The sequence below is a fragment of the Fragaria vesca genome, linkage group LG3 (genome assembly GCF_000184155.1).
Source record: "Fragaria vesca subsp. vesca linkage group LG3, FraVesHawaii_1.0, whole genome shotgun sequence".
In the NCBI taxonomy this organism is placed as follows: domain Eukaryota; kingdom Viridiplantae; phylum Streptophyta; class Magnoliopsida; order Rosales; family Rosaceae; genus Fragaria; species Fragaria vesca.
In genome coordinates, this window is record NC_020493.1 from 10101905 (window position 1) to 10128246 (window position 26342).

Consider the following 26342-nt stretch of genomic DNA (forward strand, 5'->3'; position numbering starts at 1 on the left):
TTTAAAAATACATAAATATATAATTATATTTGCCGTGTCCAAGTTGTGTCGGAAACTCAATTTTTAGTTTTCTTGTGTCGCACCGTGTCGTGTCGCGGTATCTGTGTCCGTGCAACTTAAGTTAGTACCAAGTGATTTTTTATTTATTTTTTCCTGATCCGAAGGATGAGTGGTAATTTTCATCGGGGAATCAATAGCTAGTACAAGGTGCAGGTTTGCTTGTTTGTATGAACTATGAAGTAGCAGAGTGCGGTGGTAATTGAAAAAAAAAGAAAAAGAAAAAGAGTGCGGTAAAAAAAGAGAGTGCGGTGGTAGGTTTTCATAATGGAGTAGCAGAGAAATGCAGCTTTGCGTTTGTGGCACAGTAAATTACAACCTTTAGATAGGGACTCGAGCTCCAGCTGGAGTGCTCATACCAGAACTGCTCCTTCTTTCTCTTTTTTTTTTTTGGTCTGAACTGCTCCTTCTTTCTCATTCAGAATCATATGGCTACAAGATTTACATAAATATTAATGTTTAAAGTTACTTCTGCCGTGAACAGTTTAACCTTATTCAACTAGTATATATCTGTCGGCAAACTGTAACATGTTTGGTTGGGTAGCCTACTAACAATGTTTAAGGTTATTGGGTTATAAAAAAATAAAAATAGTGTAACATTACTATAGGATTTTGTATTTCCTACTCAATGTAAGATGTGTTTCCTAATCATGGTAGAAGAAGAAAAACGGAAAACATATTTAAAAGCAACCGTGTTGTTGTTAAACACGAATCCGGCTCATCTAAAGTGAGCTAATCGTTTCTTTCTTTTATCCAAAAGAAATATATAGTATGTTTTAGGATGGCTCTAGTTCTCTCTCTAAACCCTAGCCATCCTGGCTTAGAGACTCTGTCAAAGCGGCCATCGTCGGCCTTCATTCTAAGGAGAATCTCCCTCTCCACACTAAATGGTTGTTCTTCAGCCCTTCAAGGTCGCCTAAAATCAACCAGATCCGTTCCCCAAGATCTTGATCAAGCTCTTTCCAATGTCTCAATTGTTGCGGTTTATGGCTGTAGTGTTTAAGGGTGATATGTGTGATCGATCCTGGTGTAGATCAGGAATGAATGCTTCCAGGCTAGTGCCGGCAACAAATTGGCAATCGTTTGGAAGTTGGGCGACACACCTAGGTAAAGTTGGCAAGAACCTTGCTCTTGCAATTGGGTCGGATCTTGAGGCTCAGTTCGAAAGCAAGGTGAAGAAGATCATGGCATCTACTGGGTTAAATCTGACGGCGGTGGTCGACATGGATGAACTGGTTGAAGGTTGCCACATGGTTTGCAAGGCATGGTGGCCGGCCTATTTGGGTGCCGTCGGAACAGATGGTGCTAGAAGGAGCAGCACCAAGATCCTAGGGTCTGGGTGTGGGCTTGGGTCATTGGGCCTTGGCCTTGGCTCACACCAAAACAAGCTCAAACTTGAGGCTCAGTTCGAAAGCAAGGTGAAGAAGATCATGACATCTACTGGGTTAAATCTGACGGCGGTGTCGACATGATGACGTGAGTGCAATGTGCACGCCCTGTGCGCGTAGATGGTTGCTAGAAGGAGGCAGCACCAAGATCCTAGGGTCTAGGTGTGGGCTTGGGTCATTGGGCCTTGGCCTTGGCTCACACCAAAACAAGCTCAAACTTGGGCTTGGGTCATTGGGTTTTACCCTAACACTCTTCTAAGCCCTGATCTAGAGGGCAAAAACAAAGTTTAGTGAGTGTTAATTAGAGAATAGATAGCTTGACAGACTGTGCGAGCTAGCTGTAGTTAGATGGATTCATGAAGCTTGGAGTACCGCAATTGAGCGCCTTGGCTCCAGTTTTTATGTTTATTTGGTATCTTGTTTTGTATCTAGTTTAATCCTCTGCTAAGCTCAGTTGAATAAGTGAGCTAATTGTCTAATGTAATGGTGCTTTGATGTCATTCTGGCCTGAGTTTTATCAATGAAATTTTTATCTTTACAAAAAAAAAAAATTGAACTAATTGTAAAGTTAATAAATTCATTAAATCACAATCGTACAAGTAAATCTAATGGTGCTTATCAATTCTCATTATCTTATAGTCTTGTTTTCCTTTTTCTTTGTAACCACCGTTAAACTCACCGTCTCCTAAAAAAACCTGACCGTCTTCTCCATGTGTAGAATAGAAGTTAGAGATCTCCAATAGTATTGCTAAATCAATTTTTTTTTGAAATTTGTCAACTTTTCGAATGAATAGGAGCTCCAACAGTATACCTAAATGGTTGCTAAATTTAAGGATTGCTAAACAAAATTGATATATTTATCAACTGAGCCATGAATTGCTAAAGGAATACTTATATTTTCCCTCCTTTTTTTCTTCCACGTGTTAGTTTATAATTTATTAAAAATATTACTTAACTTACACTTAGTAATAACTGCTGGAGCTAAATTTTTATAACAATTGTTAAATCTCATAATTATTGCTAAATTTAACTATAGTTTTAGTTACACTGCTGGAGATGCTAACCCTAGATACGTAGTCTCTCATTCATGAATCCAGCGCTCCTTTTGTCTTTTGATTCCTTTCCCTTTTATTTTTCGTTTTCTTCTCACGTCTCTTCTCTCTTTCTCATTGTACCAGAAGGAAATCTTTCAGGAAAAAAAATTGTATCAAAAGGGATAAAAGTTGTCAAACTTCAATGTCAAGGTTTTTCCTCTGGTAAACAGATCTGAATTGATACATGATCTTCTGGTATTCAACCTAAATTTTCGAAGGATCTGTAAGACTGTAACTATAAATGTTTGTTCTTTGAGAAAGTTTACATATTCGCAACCCATTTGAATCCCGAATATTGTTTGCCCATTAACTTGATCCATTCAATGATCAAATGAAAAAAGTTATTGAAATTCATTGAAATCATGTACTGATGAACAACAACCTTTTCTTGGTCATATGTATCCAGATTTCAATTCGTCAAATATGAAGTATGATAGAACTAGGAATGAAAATCTCTCTTCTTTCCCCAAACTAACGTGGGTTAACGGCAAAAATCCTTAAAAGCTGGTATTAGATGATGTAGCATTTTCTTGACCATTAAAATGTTTGAAAAACTATGATTTAATGAAATTTACTAACTTTACAAATAGCTCATTTTAGAAGTAACCTACAATGCTATGAAAGGAAAGACTCATTATGCTAGGTCAAATGGTATTGGTTCTATTGGATATAGCCTTGTGGTTTGGAAGACATTTTGTAATTAATCTTGCAATTAGCCCAATGCAGGTCGCAACATAGCTTTACAATTAGGGCTGAATTAGTACTATCCTCTATATAAACCTCCCAGGTATATACTTTTGAACCCAGGATCTTCACGTGACTTATGGCACAAGTAAAGTCGTAAGGTTTGGAAATTCTGATTTGATGGAAAGCATGGATTCTGTTAGAGAAGCACGTACAAAAAAGCCAAAGCACCAAGGATCATCAGCGATCCCTTACCTTCCCTAGCCTCCGAGGTAATAACTGAACTACTTGCAAGACTTCCTGTCAAGTCTTTGTTAAAATTCCAAACTGTCTGCAAGTCATGGCTGTCCTTAATTTCAAATACTGAGTTCGTGAAAAAAACATAATCTAATTCGCCGTGCTCAAAGTTATTACAGTAGCAGCAAGAATTCCAAAAGACAGGAATCTCTAGCTCTACTGTGTTACTCTCCCAAATCCAAACCGCGAGAAATTCCGATTGATATTCACATCGAGAGGTTTGATCATAGTGGCAAAGATCACCATCAATGCGGACTCAGTTTCCATATCATAGGTTCCTGTGATGGGTTGGTATGCTTAAAAGTCCATGATTATTGTAAGGTTTTCTTGTGGAATCCATGTACAAGAGAGTGTGTTGAAGCAAAAGAACACAATGGTGAGGATGTGATACTTCCTCTTCACCATGGATTTGGTTATGACTACAATAGTGACGACTACAAGGTATTAAGAGTGGATCTCTACCGTACCGGAGATTATGTATCCATGATCTACACATTAAGAACAGATTCTTGGAGAAGGATTCAAGCTATCCTCATGATCTTCCACTTGAGCAGTGTGCTACTTATGTAAATAGTACTCTACATTGATTGGTGAAAAGAAGAAAAGATGATTCAGTCATTATTTCTCTCGATCTAACAAGTGAGACATACATGGAAGTTCCAGTACCTGATTATGGAACAAATAGATGGTCTGATCAGTGTAAAGTGGGTGCTTTAGAAGGGTGCTTGTGCCTACTAGTTAATTCAAGTAGTTATTACATTCATAAAGATCTATGTGGTGATTAAGGAATATGGGGTGAAAGAGTCTTGGACTAAATTTCTCACAATCCCATTCAGGCAGCTACCTTTATATTTTCTATCCTTAACAAAACTGATATGGTTTTTAGGAAAGGATGAAATCGTATTAGACATAGATGGACAAATGGTTTCATAATATGCAAAGACAGAATCAAGTCAATCAACAACGGATCTCGGATTTCCGGTATGTCCTTATTTTGGGAGTCATGTCTATGCAGAGAGCCTTGTCTCACTCAATGCTTACAATGGGGGAAAATAATATTTGGCGTTGCACACCAGAAGCCTCATTTACTTTTTTTATGTTTTTTGCAATTCAATTTTCTTTTTGAAATTAATAGAAGATACAAATTCTTTAAACTTATGCATCTTGTATAAGTTTTCTAAGATGTCTGAGAGAATGACTTGGCCAGGAGGTTGGCCATCTTGGTTATGTGATCTAGTTAATTTACTAGGCAATTATGTAATGGGGGCAGCAGCTTCCTGCTCTGCTGTTACCTGATATGTTCTTGTTTCAAGTTACTGAATTTCTTTTTGGATAATTTTTTTGTTTTATTGAGATGTTAAAGTTTGTTTTACCCTCATTCTCACAAAAAAAAAAAAAAAAAGTTTAGTTTGACTCTGGGATCAAGGTGTGGTGCAATCCCCATGTTTGTTTTTTCTTACCATTCTTGTTCCATGAGCTCTAAAATGACAAGTAAACATTTCTGTAGTTTTGTTAGGTTTAAAAATTGTGATGTGCTGACACATAAACTTACTGTCTAGGTGAGTGATCTTGGTTGGTTAAGAAATAAAAAATGATGATGATGATGATCATCAGTTCATCATCAAATGAGAAGTCGGTCACAACTCACAAGTAACTCCAATAATCTCCTCTACTTAATTAACCAAACCCACTATATGTGAGCTTAACGTTTAGCCAGGATAAATACATTTTCTATGAATCTTCCCCAAAACCTACCAAACCTAACATTTATCTGTTCATCCTAATTAGACTCTTAGCTGATAAAGAAAAAGAGACCAGTGATTTTTTTCTCTTCTATTCTTAGTGTTTCTGTGTTTGTGCGTGTGAGAATCAAAGAAAGAAAATGATTTGGAGGAAGGAATACTTGGATTTAATCTTGGTCCCAACTGGGATGCTAATAATGTTATGCTACCATCTCTTTCTCCTCTACAGATTCCTAAGGCATCCTGAAACCACAATCATTGGCTACGAAAATCATTGCAGAAAAGCTTGGGTTGAGAGAATGTTGCAGGTCAGTCTAATTTTATTTTCATTAACTGTATTATGCTGTAATATCACAAGATCCAACTCTTTGATGTGTCTTTGATTCATTTTGGTGCAGATTGAAGCAAAGGATAGAGGTCAGTCCCTAACAGTAATATCCAGCACTATATCAGCAGCAAATTTCTTGGCTTCAACCTCTTTAGCCTTGAGTTCTTTGATTGGAGCATGGGTTGGAAACTCTTCAAACAGCACCCTCATCACTACTTTTACATATGGTGACACAAGCCCTGCCATTATGTCTATCAAATACGTTAGCATTCTGGCCTGCTTTCTATTAGCTTTGGCTTCTTTCTTACACTGTATAAGGAGCTTTGTCCATGCCATTTTCCTCATCAGCATGCCGAACAGTGATACACCTCTGAGTGATGTTCAGAAGGCTGTGATACATGGAGGCCTTTTTTGGACATTGGGGTTGAGAGCAATCTATTTTGCTACTACTATGCTCCTCTGGCTTTTTGGTCCAATTCCGATGTTTGTTTGTTCAGTGACTCTGGTGTTGATTCTGCACTCGCTGGATTCCAATTCCACTCCATTGCACCAGTTCCAACCAGTCAGGAGTCATGATAATAGGTTAATGAAGAAACTTGCCGAAGAGAAAACCCGGATAGAGAGGGTTATCGAGCAACACGAAAGATCGAACATGGATGATAGCAGAACTCAAGGTTCTAACCGTCAACAATCACCTACCTCTGGTAAAGATTTCAGTTCAGAGGCAATAGGTTAAACCATATATAGACTAAAGGATTTGGAGATGCAACAGAGAGATGTGGGAAGTCAAATGCTGTGCAAGCTTATTTCCATCTAGACGTTTTTTGGGTAAATTCTCATTCAGCAACGTTACTCTGATAGTCTGATAGATACGACATATTTATCTGCAAGCATCAATCTGAGGTCATGGGCGAATGCAAACACAATCAATCAGCGAAGTCATGTTCAACTATTCTGTGTCCTTTTGAATAATGTTCCTAAACAAAGATTTCCAAAACTATATACAAGTTCACCTATTCTGCGGGTTTCAGAAAGCACAAAATTTTGGGCAGCTTCTTAGAAGGCAGAATCCCTTTTCTGCATAATTTGCCTACTTTTGACAGAGTCCAAGGTAACAGACAGATGTTTGCCTATTAAGCACCTGATAGTTAGACTGCAACATGTTTTGTTGAACTGTGTACATCCTACCAATATTAGTATATAGGAATGACAGGTATGATGGAGTATCAAGTTTCATCCAGTAGCATGAAACTCCTGGATCCTCAATTCTTGATACTTTCTTGCCAGATGAATAAGCAAGATACAGAAACATTACAACTGCTTCTACAAAACCAATGCCCCTTCTATAATCATCTAATAATGCTAGTATAGAGGATTTGATGAACAATGATGCAGCATGAAATTACACAGCTTTCACTCAGAAGATATTTTCAAACAGTTAAAATGACGAAATCTTACTCCTCTACCTCAATGTTGGTTCTTCCACTTCTATTGTGGCTCATCTGAACTTTCATCCCCCTTGTTATTGTCCACAGCAGTATCTGTGGGACTCTCAACCATTGAAGTCGGTGAGCCTGACTGTTTGTTACTCTGCTTCTCAGTTCCTTCACTTTTAAATTCGTCATTGATGAAAATCTGGCCAGCATAAAGAACTAAACCAACAGCATTGATGCCAAAAACAAATGTTGCAAGGTAGCACAACCCATTGATAATGGTCCTGCAAATACAAGATTGGAAGTGATCATTCTCGTCATGGATAGAAAAATCACAGCATATTTTAAGCAAGTAGTACTTCTTACCTTATTGTGATTGTAATCTGACGAACCTGAATGGAAGACAAACAAGTATGATATTTAGAGTCTAGAGAGTAATCAAGTAAAACGACTAATACTCCCAGAAACAGGCTACTATTCAATACATTTGACAATCACTTTCTTCTTTTTCTTATGATGCAAATTGAGAAAAAATGCTAGATGTGGCATCAGATATCAAGGAACATACCGAAAAATTATCTGAAATCGTTTGGCGGTTGAGAGATGCCTCAATCGTGGTAGTGAACTTGTAAAGAATAAGTGCAATGACTCCGGCTGATATTCCACCCAACAATGCCTGAACAGGTGAAGGTGTCTTTGATTCAATGGACCCTGAAGCCATCACTTTCAAGCTATCCAAAGCCTCTTCCTTCAATGACTTTTTTTGGGTTGCTCCAGTAGACCTAAATTTCTAGTCACCAAAATTACTCCATCAAAGTCCACATATTGGTTAAATTCCAAACAAATAAAACTGGGAAGTAACCCAAATGGCACAATGTAAATCTCAATTCCTCAAAATCAAAATTTTACCACAGTACATTTACATGCATAGTGATATCAAATAAACTAATAAAGGGTATCCACTAAAATCATTCCAAAATCCAAAATGAGCAAAAGCATATACACCCAGCTCACAAGAACTTAAACTCAAAGCTCAATAATGCATAAAGGGGTGGCATTACAATCAAAGCAGAAATACCCAATTCCTCATCATTCATCCCAAACACAAAAATTTACACGTAAAAAACAAAAAGGGTAATTTCATAAAGTTCCAAACTTCAAACACATAAACGAAGAGAAAAGCTATGATCTTTACCAACTCCTTAGCACGCTTGGCACGACGTCGTATCGACCTGAAGAGAAAAACAGTGATGGCTCCAGTGAGGAGAACACTGGTGGCGGTTTGGATAAAAGAAGGGTCATCATTGGTAGCAAATATGGGAGAATCAGTATCCAAAATCTCAATGGGGCCCTCTTCGTCTGGAACTGTATAAGTTCCGGTTCCGGTGGGAGGTTCTGGAGCTTCGGCAAGCCATTGGTCCGGTCTGGGAGTGGAGTGGGCTGAGAGGAAGGTGTGGTTAATGGGTTTGTGGAGAAAGTTGAGAGGTGAGGAGGAGAGATTGGGAGGAAAGAGAAAGTGGGTTTGAGGAGGAGAGAGGGAGATGGGGAGAGTGGAACGGAGGAGGAGGTGTTGGGTCTGCAACATTTGAGGGTTTTAGAGAGGGACAGAGGAGCTGCTTGGTTTGGTGGTTGGTTTTTGCTCTGTTCTTGGATAACATCTTTGTTCTGTTGGATTCCTGGTGGGCTTGGATATTTGAAAATATCGTAGTTTTTTTTTTTTTTGTTAATTTTGATTTTATCTCCCTTCTAGAAAATGTTAATTTCAACTTCACCAGTAGTCATCTAGGATTTGGTCGAGTGAATAAGACATTTCTTTCTAACAAAATATCGGTAGATGTCTCAAGTGACGTTTCTTTCTAACAAAATATTGGTAGATGTCTTGATGCGAAATATAAAACGTTGGAATCCACCAACGGCGACTTGAATCTACAAGTCTGGTTTTCTCGAATCCATGAAAGAATCTGAAATCCACAAGAGAATTGAGATAAACTCAAAGGTTTTTATTAATTAAAAGCTGACGACTACAACTGATAAAGGCTCCTTATATAGGAGCAAATAAACCCTAGGACAACTAACATCAAAACCTAAAAGCCCATGGATTAAAAGAAAACCAAATCCAAAACAAACTATTAAAAATAATTGCCGAAAATAAGTAAAACTGTATTTTGAAGGCCTAAACGGACTCGGATGGCCTAAAAAGCCCATACATCGTAGCAAAGCGACGAGTTTGGTTCGTTGGCCTGTTCCGCTTCCAAAAAGGTATTATAATATATAGTCAATCGGACACCGAACGCCAAATCTGGAGCAAACCGGGTTTAGACTTGCTTCGATCAATCTGCTATTCAATCTCTAACGCCATCTGTTCTACATCAGTCTCCTCCACTTCAGAAGAACTCGACCCCGAGTTATTATCACCAGAAAGAGAATCATCCTCATGAAACTCATGTAGATCAACAACATTAAAAGAATTCGAAATTCCCATAGAAGCAAGTAGATCAATAACATAAGCATTATCATTAATCTTCTTCAATACCTTGAATGGCCCATATTTCTTGGGTTTCAGCTTGTTATATGTGCCAACGGGATACCTCTCTTTCCTTAGGAAGACCATGATCGAATCCCCTTCCTTAAACAACTTCACACGTTTGTGCTTGTCAGCAACATTCTTATACTTGGCGTTTGTTTCCTCCAACTTTGCCTTTATCTCTTCTTGAACTGTCTGAACTCTCTCTGCCATTTTAACTGCAGCATTACTAACTCCTTGACCTCTTGGCAACATTGCCAAATCTACTACATGTCGCGGGGCAGAAGTGTAGACCACAGAGAAAGGGGACTTGCCAATGGCGCTATGCATAGAACTGTTGTAAGCGAACTCTACTTGAGGTAAGGCAAGATCCCATTGCTTCGGTTTATCACCACAGACACTCCTGATCATATTTCCCAAACTTCTATCGGTAACTTCAGTTTGCCCATCCGTTTGGGGGTGAGATGTAGTACTCCTCTTCAAAGTTGTTCCAAACTGCTTCCACAATGTTAGCCAAAAGTGGCTCAAAAACTTTGTATCACGATCAGAAGTGATGGACTTAGGCACCCCATGCAAACGAACAACCTCCCTGAAAAACAGTTTGGCTATATTTGCAGCATCTGCAGTTTTCTTGCAAGGAATGAAGTGACTCATCTTTGAAAATCTATCCACCACCACAAACATAGAATCCACTCCTCTTTGGGTCGGAGGTAAACCCAATACAAAATCCATAGAAATATCCTACCAAATATCATCAGGAACAGGTAAAGGCATGTAAAGACCAGTATTCTGGGATTGACCCTTAGATACCTGACAAACATAGCACTTCCTGACAATATTGTTGACGTCTCGCTTTAACTGAGGCCAGTAATAACGCTCTTCCAAGCTTGTAGTTGTCTTGTCTTTCCTAAAATGACCGCTCAATCCTCCACCATGCAAATCACGAATCAGCTGTTCTTTAAGAGAAGTTTTGGGCACACACAACTGATTGCCGCGAAACAAATAACCTTCATGGATAAGGAAACCAGCAACTAGTTGCTTCTTGCTAACACACTGCTCCCAAACCTGCTTGAAATCATCATCTGCCTCATATAATTCTTTCAAAAAGTCAAAACCAGTTACCTCTTGGGACAAGGTAACCACCAAACTAGCTCGCCTACTCAATGCATCTGCCACCTTGTTGAGTGTTCCAGATTTATGCTTGATCACAAAAGGAAATTTTTGCAAGAACGTCACCCACCTGATATGCATCTTGTTCACATGTTTTTGATTGTTCAGAAACTTCAAGGCTTGGTGATCAGTAAACAGAATAAACTCCCTCTGGATCAGATAATGCTCCCATTGCCTTAGAGCTCTCACCACTGCATAGAACTCTTGGTCATAGGTACTCCATTTTTGTCGAGCTTCACTCAACTTCTCGCTAAAGAAAGCCACTGCTCTCTTTTCTTGGGACAAGACAGCACCCACTCCAACACCACTAGCATCACATTCGACCTCGAATATCTTGTCAAAGTCTGGAAGAGCCAAAACCGGTGCAGTACAAAGCTTCTCTTTGATAAGTGCAAAACTCTGCTCCTGCGCTTCACCCTAATGAAATTTTCCTTTCTTCATGCATTCCGTAATTGGTGCAGTGATGGTACTGAAACCCCTCACAAAACGTCTGTAGAAGGTAGATAATCCATGAAAACTCCTCACCTCCGAGATTGTTTTAGGAGTTGGCCAATCTCTAATTGCATGTACCTTCTCCTCATCAACCTGTATGCCATCCTCCCCAACCACAAAACCCAGAAACAGTAGCTTATTGGTGCAAAAAGTACACTTTTTCAGGTTGATATACAACTTGTTTTCCCGTAACACCTCAAGGACCTGTTTCACATGCTCTAGGTGCTCGCTTTTCTGCTTACCATAAATAAGGATATCATCAAAATAAACAACAACCTTGGTTCCAATGAAAGGACGAAGAACCTGATTCATAAGTCTCATGAAAGTGTTAGGAGCGTTGGACAATCCAAAAGGCATCACCAACCACTCATATAACCCATCTTTGGTCTTGAACGCTGTTTTCCACTCATCCCCAGGTTTGACCCGAATCTGGTGATATCCACTTCTCAAATCTATCTTTGAGAACCACTTGGAACCATTCAACTCATCAAGCATGTCTTCGAGGTGTGGGATAGGAAACCTGTACTTGATTGTTATCTTGTTGATGGCTTTACTGTCCACACACATCCTCCATGTTCCTCCTTTCTTAGGCACTAGCAAAACAGGAACTGCACAAGGACTCATACTCTCTCGAATAAACCCCTTCTTTAACAGATCTTCAATAATCTCCCTTAAAATCTCACATTCCTTAGGGCTTACCCTGTAATGGGGCAGGTTAGGTAGGCTAGCTCCTGGAATGAAGTCTATTTGATGTTGAATGTCTCTCATGGGTGGCAGTTCATTAGGAGTATTATCAGCAATTAACTCCTGAAATCCTTTTAACAGTTCCCAAACCTCATTCGGAATCTCTCCATCTTGCTTCTCTACGGCCATCAAACCCTTAACCACTATAGGAAAAATGGTTTTGGATTCTTTTATGGCCTTATTCAACTCACAATCGTTGTTGCTGATGGTGAGAAAACTCGAATTTCCTTTCTTGGGGCCTTCAGAATTGCTTGACGGAGCCATAACAATCTTGTGCTCCTTCCATGTAAACAACATCACATTGTCCCTGCCCTTATGACATCCAGATCATACTGCCAAGGCCTCCCCAACAATATGTGACACACATCCATATCAACAACATCACAACTCACCTCGGCACGATAGTGTCTCCCAATGAAAATAGGCACCCTGCATGTTGTTGTCACTTCTGCTTGAGGCCCCTTTTTCACCCAGCCTAGTTTATAAGGACTAGGATGAGGTTCTGTAGGTAGCTTAAAAAACTCCACCAGTTTCTACGACACAAAGTTCTCACAGCTTCCATTGTCCACAATCACTTGACATACTTTGTTATTCACGGAGCATGCCGAACGAAATATGTTGTGGCGTTGTCCCTCTTCCTTTAGTGCCAACATGACCCTCTGTAGCACTAAAGTCACCCGTTCTAAACCCTCTTCAATTGCAAACTCAGCCCCATTATAGTCATCGTCTTCTCTATCTTCTTCATCTTCATTAACTTCTCCTTGCGTTTGCGTCTCCACCAGGTTCACCTGCTTTCGTCTGGACAATTATTGGAACGATGCCCAGGTTGCTTGCAACGATAAAATTTATCTCCAGCGGGTTTGGCATAAGGATTGAGTTTCAGGTTTTGTTTAGGGTTCTCAATATTCTCATTAACCCTGTTGCTGCTGCTGCTTTCTGCTCTTTTGAAAGGGGTAGGAACCCTATCAGGTATAGGATTCTGTCTTCCTCTATCAACATTGGAATAAGTTCTTTTCGCTTTCTCCATTAGCTCTGCCTTCAAGGCCAAATTCTGAGCCTCAGCAATGGTCCACACAGTTTGTAAACCAATTTTCTCTTGAATTGAAGGTCTCAATCCACTCAGATACCTTGCCACTTTCTGCGTTTCTGACTCCCCCAATTGATTGTGTTCTGCTAACCTCAAGAACTCATCCGTGTAATCATCTACTGTTCTATTGCCTTGTACACAATCCATGTACATGCGATAAAGCAGTTGTTCGTAATCTGCTGGAAGAAACCTATCCCTCAACATCTGCTGCATTCTCCGCCATGTTTGAATCGGTTTCTTTCCCAGTCTTCGACGAGTTTGCTGCAACTGATCCCACCATACAGCCGCACTACTCTTCAGCCTGAAAGCCACCATCTTGACTCTCTTTGATTCTTGCACTTCTATCATGTCGAAGAATCTGTCAACTTCCACCAGCCAATCAAGGAATTCTTCAATCTTCAGATGTCCTGAGAAGGTTGGAATTTCAGCCTTCATCTTGTAATCAGATTGATTAATCTGATCTTCACCAGCAACTGACAACTCCTCCTCTGAATCTGAGTCATCATTCTCCACAACACGTTCCACAACACGTTGTTGTTGTTGTCTCCCACGATCCCGACGATTAACGTTGTTGTTGTTGTTGCTCAAGCCAAGCAACAATTGTCGGATTTCTCCCATCTGAGCATTGAGACGTTCATTCTGAGCCCATGGATTAAAAGAAAACCAAATCCAAAACAAACTATTAAAAATAATTGCCGAAAATAAGTAAAACTGTATTTTGAAGGCCTAAACGGACTTGGATGGCCTAAAAAGCCCATATATCGTGGCAAAGCAACGAGTTTGGTTAGTTGGTCCGTTCCGCTTCCAGAAAGATATCATAATAGTCAATCGGACACCGAATGCCAAATCTGGAGCAAACCGGGTTTAGACTTGCTTCGATCAATCTGCTCTTCAATCTCTAACGCCATCTGTTCTACATCACGTCTCAAGTTCGATTTATCATGCTCTTTTCATGAAGGACAATGAAATGCACACTTTTAAAACAAGATTTAATACAACAAAATATGTAGAGAGCGGAACTGATACACCTACAAATATGCAGTTTTCATGTAAGGTCATAATGTTACAATATGACATTAGCATGTGATTATTTGAAATTGGATTGGATTATTTGAGTTGGGGGATTGAATCATAATGTTACAATATAATCAGACTATGAATTAGTATGTGATTATTGAAGTCAATAATTCACAAAAGTTTCAATGACACTGTTTTCATCATTCCTAGCGCACATTAGATGCCACAGATCTAGCCCAGAACTTGATCTGTGCCTTCATGTCTTCAGCAGACCTACCTGCACCCAAGTTTGGAGGTGGCGGGGCACAGCTTTGCACCAGCCAAGCTTCCGAAAGATAAGGCCTACGTACCATATCCAGGTTCAATTCCTCATTGCGCTTCTTTTCTTGCAATCCAGGAAGTATGCTAACCACACTTGGAGCTATGTCTTTCTTGTCAAATGTGAACCCCAAGTCCTTGAACCCTTGCACCTCTTCAATTTCAAGGTCGCTCAGGCTCTTTCTTGAAAGTAATTTGCGTCTTATTTCCTTGCTAACATCTGCATTTTCTCCTTTTGTGCTTCTAACAGGAGGTCGATATCTTGGAATGCTAGAACATTGTGTCATGCCCTGCAAGATTCAAATGTAACAATGTAAGAACAACCTGTCAACTGCAATGAAATAGTAGGACGGTATGGCATGTTATGTTGTCATGCACTCATGATGTTAACTCGAACCATTCCCTGTAGTCAAGATTTACTCTTTGTTGAATAACTTACGCGGCAAGTTAACATTTCCAGAATTATCCAGTCGGAAATTGTTCAGAAAGGTTTCTTGATTCTAGCCTGAAAGTTTGCTCCAAATTCATTTTCTCCTAAATATTCTGTTTCAAAGCATTTGCTAGAGGATTGCATAATGACCTTGTGCTAGTCCACCAACATTGCCTAGACTCGTAACATTCATCAGTGATTCTAAAATAAAGGATGATTAGTACCTTATGTCGCGGCGGAACACTCTCTTGGTTTTTCTCCTCCCTCCCTAAACACGGCGGCAATGATGGTGTCCTTAGTAAGCTGCGCTGCACCGGTTGCCCATTAGATTTGCTTCTTCTACTGTCACTCTTCTCTCTATTTTCTTCTTTCCTGCTTACACAAGGCGGTGACTTGGTTGGTGTCTGCAGCATTTTCTGATGTGATGTCTGCCGAGTCAATTTGCTCAAACTCTTCTTCGGAGTACTCTGCTTCACTGCTTGCTCAACCTTCTCTTCTCTCCCTACATGAAGCGGCAAAGACGGTGTTCGAACCAAGGAGTTCTTGGACTCTGAGTTCTTCACCAGCATTTCCTGACCAAAGCTCGATGGCGAAGGGCAACAAGGATCAGAATAACACCTCAACATCCTTTCCTTTCTGATGAGCAAGTTATCAAAGAACCAACACTCTTCCAAAAGATCGTTGGCTTCTACTTTCTGGTTCCTACATGAGGATGCCTCAAAAGGGTCATCATCAACATGCTCCATGGCTCCACACAACTAACTATCACACCTCTAAGTTTTCAAACTAGTAAAAGGCACCCAAATGCATATGGTTTGTTGTTTAGCTATATATATATTTGAAGAATGAAAGAGTATTAAAACTAAAACCATGGGCAACCCAGCTGGGGTGACTAGGGAAGCCATGTGCTATGGTTTTGGAATCAAAGCATATTATGATGTGGAAATAGAATTTAGTATGGAGATGATGTTCCATGATGTGCACAGGGATAAGAATTTAGATTTTATAGTGTAACAACTAAGAAGTTGGGGGATGCATATTCATGACAGGGCCAAGCCAGCTCACTTCCCATGTGCTGGGGCTTTTGTTTATAGATAGATATATACACTGAAAGGGTCCTTTGGACTTGTTTTCTCTCCCCAATTATATGACAGCCAAAGGTTTTAGGTGTTTGAATATTGGAAGATTAGCCTCGCTCTTTCTTTGTTTTAGACTTTCAGGTATAGTTTTGTGTTTTTCTGCTAGTATGTACAAGGTTTCAAGTGTATATCACCGACTTTTTCTTTCGACAGAAGTTAAGCGTCAACTCGTCGATTCCTTGTTAAATTTTTGGAATAAGCTTTTAATTACTACTTGAAAAGTGGTTATTTGATGATGATGTTAGAATCTAAGCTTTTATGTCAAAGACACACAGACAAAATAACACCACAGCTTATCTTCTATGCTGCAGGCTTGTAGCATGGAGGAAAGTCTAAAAGTATAATTTCCTCACACAAAAAAGAAAATAAAAATTAAGCTTATGCTCACCTTTAGAAAGTAGTGTCAAACGATCACAGTTGGATGACTTGGATCAATCTTTTCAAAATCGTCAGATTATTTGTTTCGAGTGAACTACTCCAACAGCTGAATCCAATACAGTATCCTGCAAAATATGCAAAATATAAACCAAGTCAGATCATTGTGGTGCTTGAGTTAATAGTTAAGACGTGTGTGCCAGTCATGGTGGTTAAGACTTAAAGAGTTCATCTCAAATCCTCTGTTAGTCAGAAACCACATCCAAGTACTATCTAACTAGCATAAACTCGTGTGTCTGATACTAACACACTCAAAAGAATCATCATAAACTCGTTTTATGATGTAATGATCTACGTCGTTGACGAGTTTTGTCATCCTTGGAATTCCCTTGTTCTTGAGGTTGTGCAGGACAGCAGGATAAGCAAAAGCATATAATTACAAAATTTCCACTAGAGAAACTACATATATCTTGAGGTTCTATGTGTAATGCTCAATTTGGTAACAGAAGTAACAAAACGCTAAAGGGAAGAAACAAACATTCAAAACAGATAAGCAAAAACAAATTGGTTAAATAGACCATGTTTATATAAAATATAATAAAATTTCCATCGATATTCGATATTTTCTCGATATAATTTATTTTAACTTATTTTATTTTGTTATGCTTAAGATGTAACTCCAAAAATATATATACATACAAAAGTTCTACTAACTTTTATCTGATGAAGGATAAAGTGTAGAGACAAAGAGATAGCAAGAGAATCATCATCTTATTCATTGATAGGAGCCCTTTATATAGGGAATTATATAATACCAATATGGTAAGGATATGAATACATAGATCTAGTTAAACTACATATCCTATTGGCATAAGGCCAATGCACACATAAAGAATATCTAGAAAGATACAGAATATCCTAGAACACTCCCCCTTGTGCCGCGAGCTGATATGCCGATGGTGCTGATCTGTTGCCTCGTCAAAAACCTCGTCAAGTCACAAAAACCCTGTGGGAGAAAAACTGAACCTTGATCGTAGGAGAAAAAGAGTACAACACACCCTTCACATTTGATAGTGACATGTATGTATGTGCTAGACTCCCCCTGAAGTTCGCACCTTCCCCTGATCTTTACATCAATCATAGGGCTCTTCCTGATTCTTACTAATCACGGAAATTTCAACAACTTTGCATGTCAATGCTCTTTAACATGTCTTCAAATGTGGCATTAGGCAATAATTAACTAAATCATGCCGTATTGTCCTCAAATGATCTTTTACACTTAGATTTTGAGGATAAGGCCGCTTGTGAACTCAAAACATAAGTTCGTGCAGGAAATTAGATTTCCGCGCAGCATGACCTTCAGTTACTAGAACAGTCGTAACTTCCTCTAGGAAATACATATGAACGAACCGTAAATGGTTTTGGAAACTAGACACATTTAGCTTTCCAACTGTATATTACACACGTTCTGGTTCGTCAGGAGCTATTCACAAAGTCCCGTCGAAGTTGACTGTTTTGCCAAAATCAAATTCTCGGACAGATTCGTCATACTTTACGAAAACGGCCATAAATCACTCAATATGATAGGTATGATCAAATGGTTGGTGTCCCTGGAAAGTAGACACATAGATCTTTCCAATGGTACCAATTTCACCATTTTCCAGTGAGTGAGATTTCCTGTAGGTCCTGTGGAAGTTGACCTACGAAACTTGGCAGATTCTGATTTCGCTATTGATGTGTCTTTCTTATGTAGGGATAGAATAAACATCAACCTTTCATACCATTAAGTATTGAAAAAGGAGTTGCTACCATTACATTGGCGTTGTGTGGGCGCATAGCTACACTTAGCTTTACAACTTTTCATAGCGAATGAGATGTCAAGTCTTTCGTATTGTGTTGAGTACATTGATACGTCTAATTGTACTTAGATGGTAACTCCATCTCTAACACATATTTGTTATCTTGCTTTAGACAAAACAACGGATCTCTCTTTAGAGTAAAGACTTTGACTAATCATGGGAGTGTATGTAGGCCTCACTTTCGTTAGAGCGCCTAAGCCGATTGATGAAAAATCATCATCAATACAGTCATCGAGTGTCTTATCGAGACCGTGTCTTCCCAAGATCTTTTTTTCGGATGTTCATACATATTGGCATCTCTTGATCCATCAAGAGTCCATGTAAATCCGGAATGAACACGCAAATGCATAATTCACCATATCCCTTCCAAATCAAGTAGAGTCCATGTGCGTTTCAATACATTTAGCAAACACATGCTCCTGTGGTCTGAAGCCACTTGATTTGGATGCATGAAGTCTGTTCAAGATCTTCATGCATATCTCTGATCCCGTAGAGATGTTATTATGACCACATTCATAGGCTGCTTGTTCAGTTATTCGGAAACTACCAAACTGACAAAGTAGTAGAGTTCAATGACATCCATTACGAAAGCATATCTTATCGTAGTTGATCCCAGTGCGTGATAGTGAAAGACCTTGCGCCATAAGGTGAGTCTAAACTCTTGTTCTCACTACGCTATCTAACAAAGGTATAGTTGATAGGGTTTAGCTTGCGGTGTCGGCATCACCTGCCCAAGGACCTATCTCTTTGTTAATGTTGGATCGCATCTTTCCGTTAGGCCAATCAACTAAGTTGATATCCATCAATGAAGGGTGTTTCGATAGTAGACTCATTATCCCACGTCCTCATGTACACTAGTGTAATACTTGTAGAGATCTCTATATGGATTGGATTTGACGTTGAGGCGTCCCCCAACGATAATCACAAATCAGACTTCATGAGACAGATTTGAGTATCACTGATCAATGGATCAGGTTGTGCCAAGCTCGTTTTCTTCCTAGTGCGAGAAAGTATCGAACCTAAGGGTCTCCCTCCTTTTGGGGAGCCACACGGCCTTGTGACACCAATTTTGCCACTATATGACGTCACTATATCACCATCCATGGTGATGACGTCAAGACCAACACCTTTTGGTCGCGCCATGTCCTTTGAATAGGACATCAATCCTTACAGACATATTTGCAGCATGTGATCTCGTCACTTTAACACTTTAAGCATTTGAGATCAAGATGAGACTTAGTGGGGACAAACCACGACAATTCACGTCGTTCCACTTGAACACTTGTGTTCTTATCTCCCCCTAACGGCGGGAATATTGTGTCTCATCAAAGTGACAATCCGCAATTTAGCGGTGAATGAGATTGCCTGACAAGGTACGTTTCTACATATGCAGATTTATAGGTAGAGGTTCACATCCAACCTAAATACTTATTCATCTCAAATGACCCATCATTGTACGTAGTGGCAATGCGATTTGGCACCTAGAAATAACATCTAGCCGAGCTCAAGGATTGGAGATCCATTTCAATCTTGTTTGAGCTCAAGGATTGCAATCCTGGTACACAGTCACGAGCTGTAGTACAAAAATATTCAATGATGGTGGGTCGTAGATGAATAGTAAAGCTGTATGAAAATATTGCATAGCCCCAAGACGCAATAGAAAGATTGGTGCGCATCAATAATGTTCGAGCGACAAGCTAAAGTTGCTTAGTCGTAGCCTCGGTGAGACCGTATTGCGTGTGAACATGGGGTACAGGACACTTCAACTTACATCTTGATAAACTTCTTTAAAGAATGGGTAGTGAGCCCGTAAAAGTATAAGTAGCATAAGCAGTAGATAATAATGTAACACGTGACCAGTGTGCTAACACCAACCAACACCATAAAGCATAAAAGGTGTCCGCAAGTTGGTTGTAGAGATCTACATAATTTTATGTAACAATAGAATGTTCACTTTTGTGTTATTTAGCGTAGGAGGGTCTCACTCCTAATTTAGCTAAAGAATAGGCTTTCAAAACGAGTAATGAGCATTGCAGGGGACCAATGCGACATCGAGGAAAGGCCGGTGCACCTCAATTGCTTGAGGAATTGACCGGACGACCTCCAGGAAGTTGGAGTCGTGTTCGGGTGACGTCAATGTCCCCCGGGTCACCACCATGCTTCATGGTGATGCTAGATCTCGAATGTCTTCGTTTTGAGAGGAAAAATGGATGTCTATGAGAATTTCTCAAAATTTGGACCATTATATCTCTTCCAGGATGACCTTAATTGGTCAAAAACCAAAGCCTATATGAGTCAGTGTCCCAAATATCATGTTTGGTGACAACATGGGATTTGGTATTCGAATCATAGTGACATACAGTCCACTAGATCGACTCATTAATTTCTCCAAGATGCGCTTCAGTCCGCATTCATGAGAAGGTATACACAAAAGAATTCTTGTTCATTCTCACAATGTGTTTTCAAATGAAAACTATTAGCAGGAATGTCTTTAAAGCTCAATATGGTTCAATTGCCTCTCAATGCATAGAGGGTATCTGTGACATTGATCATGGTGCCATGAGGCATCAAGATTCAAGCTAAACCGCGTCCCTGAATGACCGGTATGATTCAATCATTATAGTCATAGAAGATTTACAAAGGCACAAAATCCAAAGATAGTTGCCGGTTCCTTAGAATGTTGTGGATAGTTCCACTATCTGCGAAACACTCAATGTCTTGATGAGACGTATCTACAAAAAGGAGTAGATAGGCTAGTTAATAGTTCCACTTGAACCATTTAGAAGGATTGAAAGAAGCTATGAAATGCTGCAATCCCGAGAGTGCATAAAAATTTCCGTGCAGAATGACCTTTGCGCACTAAAATAGCCATAACTTCCTCGTTAAAATAGATATGGACGAACTGTGAAAAGTTCTAAAAACTAAACTCATAGAGCTTTCCAATGATATAAAGCTCACTGTTTGGTTCGTCCGGAGCTGTTCACAAAGCTCAAACGAAGTTGACTGTCCAGAAGAGACAGATTGCTGTTTTTCGCAGAATTGGCATGTACGAAGCTGTGAAGCTTGCAAGTGGCGTGTAGGCTTTTGTCTTAGCCACAAGTGACGTGTGTATGATCAAAACTAAGTCCTTTCGGTCATTCTAAGGTCGTAAACTCCATGACTAGTTAGCAAAAGCTCCCTGACATGAACATAAACTAACTCAGAGGACCTAGAGGATTAGATCATGATGATAATTTTTCGGTTTTTGATAAGTCTTCAACGTCTTTTGCAAGACGGCAATTGGTTTAATAGCGTAGGGGGATCCAAAATCAAAAGCTTTCGGTAACTCCAAGTCAGTATGACCAGGCATGTCCGTGGAGGGTCGGTAGTGCGAGGCACACTTGAAACCACTATCTCCTTAATTTCGGACAATTCTAAGACATCACACTGAGCTTGGATGAGCATAATTGAACAATTGATGATGGAAAATCCGCTATAGGGTAGAAGACTTAACCGGAAACACGTGGGCGATCCTCTTTGAGGATGCAGTGCCATGAGTCACCTTCAAAAAAGGGACAAAAATCTGCACAATATGCCATGTCTCTAAGGACGATGTAAGAATATACATCTTTTTTGTAAATCAATATGAACCATAAGAGAAGAATAGTTTCACTTCGAAAAATTCCCAAGGCATTCATTATTGCTTAATGTGAGTATATATCGAGGTCTCGAATAAACAAAGGACATCGATACGATGTCTTATTACATATAGCTTGGAAAGAAAATCAATGTCTAGCCAATGACATCAAAGTCAGGGGTAGCTAGAGCTGTTGATTTTTTGTACTTTTTGTATGCATTTATAATTTGAAGGAGCTTGACAATCTTGAACCAGTGATCCGAAGATCCACAACGGTTGCATTGTCATGAGCTGACGTGAGTAGTTTTGACAAATGGTGTCTAGACCGGGAGTGTCGCTATTAGAGCCGGCGACACCTCCCCCTCTTTTCTAGACATCGGCACGACGTTTTCTGCCGTTGCCATGATCCATATTGTTGTCCCCACATTAGGAATAATCCTAAATAAATTTATCACATTAGCGTATATATACAATTCCCGTATGTATGATCAAAATCAAGTCTCGTTGGTAATTCCAAACCAACTTGGAGGACCTAGAGAACTTGATGATGATCGAATCCGCTAAAGGTTATGGATCATGATGCCACAAAAGATCATCGACAATATGTAGTCAATTAAAGTGGTAAGCAATCCACTTGACTAATAACTCAACAAGTAGAGTTATATGGACGTTTCAAGAAACGCTCCATGAGTGCATTCCACAGTACTTTGTGGTCATTACTTTTTGCACAGATTGCCATTGAATGCTTGTCGATGTGGCGCGTCAAAAACTTTGAGCGCAGGAGATGGGAAATCTCGGCATCTAGGCTTGTCAGCCTGGGGGTCAAAATATGTGGTTTAATCCTTTCCAGTGAAAGGTTCCATAAATACCAAGCGAAGATTCGCCTTAGGTATCGAGTACATCAAAACTCAATGAGCAGAATGTTACGTTGCTCTTGCATACAAAACCAAGCTGTTATGAGACTCGATAGAGGTTACAAATAATGCTTTTAATGGTTTGTCCTTCGGATTGATCATACACAATCCGGAAAAAGCCGCGAATTGATCAAACACAATTCGAAAAAGGCCTCGGATTGATCAAACACAATCCGGAGAAAGGTCGGGGTTGATCATATACAACCCGGACAAGGAAGCAAGAGTGATCAAACACACTCTTGACCCGCAAATAAAATTCCGGGATTTTTGGTACCTGCACACACAAAATCCCAAGCATAGAATGGAGATAGAGAAGGGAGGAAAGGATTTTATCCTCCCCGAGTTATTGAACTTGAAAAAGTTTAAGGTTTCAAACATACCTTTCTGGTTTCTTTGGAAGACGAGCAATCATGAAATCTTTGGTTTCTAGAGGCTGCCGAAAGGAGAAACAACGTTTTGCCTACTTATACTTCGAATTTGGGGCTGAAAATTTGACAGGAGGAGCAACTCTGGATGGGGAAGCTGCTGTCAAAATTTCAGGTTGATCGGAACAAGGGAAGGTGGCGAACCGGTGGTCGGTAGCGGCGGCGGTCTGGAATCTTCCGACGGCCGGTTCGGAGACTTTCCGGCCGGTTCTTAGGGTGAGGCCGCCGGCGTTGGATCCGGGACGGAGAGAGCTTTCTGGGGATATAAAACTCCGGCAGAGGGCAGTCGGAATTTTGGTCGGAAATCGGGAAAAACAAGGCTGTCCGATTTTAGGGTTTGGAAAACAAATGGTGGGCTATTGACTCTAGGGTTAGAACAAAGTGCATGATTACGTGATGAATGATAAAGTGTAGAGACAAAGAGATAGCAAAAGAATCATCATCTTATTCATTGATAAGAGCCCTTTATATAGGGAATTACACAATACCAATATGGTAAGGATATGAATACATAGATCTAGTTAAACTACATATCCTATTGGCATAAGGCCAAGACACACATAAAGAATATCTAGAAAGATACATAATATCCTAGAACATTATCACTATTGTTGCAAAAATAAATATTTAATTTTGGAGTTTTTTTTTTCTTTGCTAAAGTAAATTGTTTTATTTGTATTTGATAACCTCAAAAATAAATTATTGAGAAATTTTAAATACACACCTCTATTATTTTATGTTTCCATTGAGATTTTATGGGTAAGCTAAATGACAAAAACAAACATCTATTATTAAAAAAAAAAAAATACGCGCTAGAAGTATTCTTTTCAACATCTTCTACCCTAAAATCGTTGAAAGCACGTCTTCTCCTCTAACCCCAATTCTTCTCCACAATTCATTTGGATTGTCTTTTTTTTTTTTTTAATTCTGTATCAGCTTTAGTTTGATCTTATAGATCATATTGTCATGTACTGCATCTTTATCATGACATGTTTTATCGAATAACCTATCTATGTTTAATAGCTACTGTACTTCTACAGTTCTACTAGCTTATGAATTTTAAAAACTTGTATTGGTGATTTGGAGTTCGGATATAACAATAATCATTTGATTATAAATTGAACGATGATAACCAAATTTTGAGCAAAAATTAGACAAAATAATATGTAAAAAGAGGTACCAAATAGTAAATATATATTAATTATATTAAATAATAGAATATTTCATAAATTAAGGGCATTTTAAGCAGTTTGGGATGTGTATTAAATATAATACTGAAATGAAAAACTTGATAGGTGCTGTATTAAGTAAGCGGTGTGTATTAAGATATTAGGGGTGTGTATTTAAAATTTCTCTAAATTATTTTGTTAAAGTAAATGTAAAAAATGATATATTTATTGAAATAACAAAAATGCCCTCAAAATTTAACAGTGTTAGTGGTCAAGGTATCAAAATGCTAATGGAATGAAACTTCGGGTATGAAAATGCAAGTTTTTGATAGTTAGGTATGAAAATGAAAATAATATCATAGTTCGGGTGGTGTTTTGTAATTAATCCATTTTTCAATGAGCTAGCCAAGAACCACCTGAACAAGAAATTATCAGATCAAATTATTAAAAGAACTAAAGATAAACCGGAGATCATCTTATGGCTAGAAGATCATTATTGGTACTGTGCCTTTGGATTGGTGTTGGAACTTTTCCAGCTTCACTACATGATCTCCATACCTCTTTTATAGAGTTCGCTCGAGCTCCTTTTGTTTCTGAACTTCCTCCCACATGATATTTATCGGGCTCGTTGCTGCTGATTTTTCTAGCTTCTGTAAAGCTTGGAAGCACTCAAGTTCTTTTGTGGCTGTGTCCATTTGCTTGAACTTTTTCTCAATTTTTGGCCAAAGCACATCTTTAGCTCGCCTCTCATAACCATCTATACGAACTTTAACCTTATTCTCAATGATTTGTGCCTTCTTCTTCACGTTCTCCAATTCATACTGCACCTTCTCATATTCGCTTTGCAAACAAGCCACAGGGTTCTTATCTTCAGCAATGCTGGATAGACAACAACCAGAGCCGAAGCTTTTGTGTGCTTCTCCAGGATACTGAGCTTCTTCGGCTATCATTGAATCCGCCTCCTTCAGTTCATGTTCTATGAAAGTAGTTACCACTTTCTCATTTATTGGATACTTTGCAGTAAGAACCTCCTTTCTGATCATTTCATCAGCCTGCTCAATTGTACTACGAAGGGCAGCTATCGCTCCACGTTTATCCTCATCTGCTCCCATATTCAGTACTTTTGATCTCTTCTTTGTAACTAATGCCTGATGTACTTCTTCCTCATTATCTTCTGGGGTTGCACAACTATTTGGTACTCACTTTTGAGCTTTGGCAAATTGCTTAAACCCTTATGCAAGTTATTTATTCTAGACTTCTGAGAATGCTTTAGTTGCTTGAATTTGTCTCCATCATCTTTATCAATGTCTTCATTGATATGGAGCTCATCCCCGCTCACAGTAACCTTTGATGGAGTGGAGCCAAATCTAGGAGTTGCATGAGTAACCCAAAGATTTGCAGCTGCGAATCCATTCTCGCTACCAACAAGATCACCTGCATAGCTCATCTTAACAATCTTCTCCAATTCAATGTCCGATATCTGCGGGGCAGGAAGCATAAGTTTTGATATCTTTCTAACTGTTTCCACATTGGAAACATCATCAATATTCAACTTGTTGGAAATTTTGTTCTTTGCAACATCTTGTTTCCTCAGCTCAGCTTCCACATGAACCCTTCTCTTCCCTTCAAGCTCCTCAATAATCATGGGAAACTGATCATGCTGCTCCTGTACGACTTCTCTACCTTCATCACCCACATCATAAAACCCCAATGGAGGCTTCTTCTCAAACGGAATTTATGTATTGTAGTCTATACTTTATACCATTCCTTTTCCTCTTCCACTGATTCTTAATACCCTTATCATCAATGCCTGCAGCCTTTAATTCTCTCGACTTATGTAGAGAAGCAATCCTCCTAGCCTCTTCGAGAGCTGCGCCTCTCTCGCCTTCCTCTTGGACTTCTTCCCTTTGGTGTTTGCCAACCGAGCTCGAGCCTTCAAAAGCATCTCCTTCTCATCCTCATCCATGTCCACAAGGTCCGGGCGAGCCAGCCTGGTCTCGGTGTTGGGATCAATCTCTCCAGGCCTCAATCTCCTCGGAT

General features: G+C 39.4%; 2 protein-coding genes and 1 pseudogene across 3 annotated transcripts in view; 1 reads left to right on the forward strand and 2 right to left on the reverse strand.

Moving 5' to 3' along the window:
* Nucleotides 1-26342, forward strand: part of LOC101292394 — a 1325780-nt pseudogene that overhangs the window by 534417 nt on the left and 765021 nt on the right. Inside the window, exons 99-101 of the transcript XR_184374.1 lie at nt 1091-1501; nt 5492-5570; nt 5661-6314. The product of XR_184374.1 is annotated as an uncharacterized LOC101292394 (transcript). The remainder of the gene's footprint in view (nt 1-1090; nt 1502-5491; nt 5571-5660; nt 6315-26342) is intronic.
* On the reverse strand, nt 6811-8619 carry LOC101309135. The gene is made up of 3 exons (XM_004294104.1): nt 7592-8619; nt 7390-7415; nt 6811-7307 (listed from the first exon to the last, which is right to left on the reverse strand). The coding sequence occupies exons 1-3, from the start codon at nt 7742-7744 to the stop codon at nt 7079-7081; spliced, it is 408 nt and encodes a 135-aa protein (XP_004294152.1). The 5' UTR covers nt 7745-8619; the 3' UTR covers nt 6811-7078.
* LOC101306310 lies at nt 14106-15607 on the reverse strand. The gene is made up of 2 exons (XM_004294094.1): nt 15030-15607; nt 14106-14665 (listed from the first exon to the last, which is right to left on the reverse strand). Exons 1-2 carry the CDS (start codon nt 15549-15551, stop codon nt 14264-14266), a joined length of 924 nt encoding a protein of 307 aa, XP_004294142.1. The 5' UTR covers nt 15552-15607; the 3' UTR covers nt 14106-14263.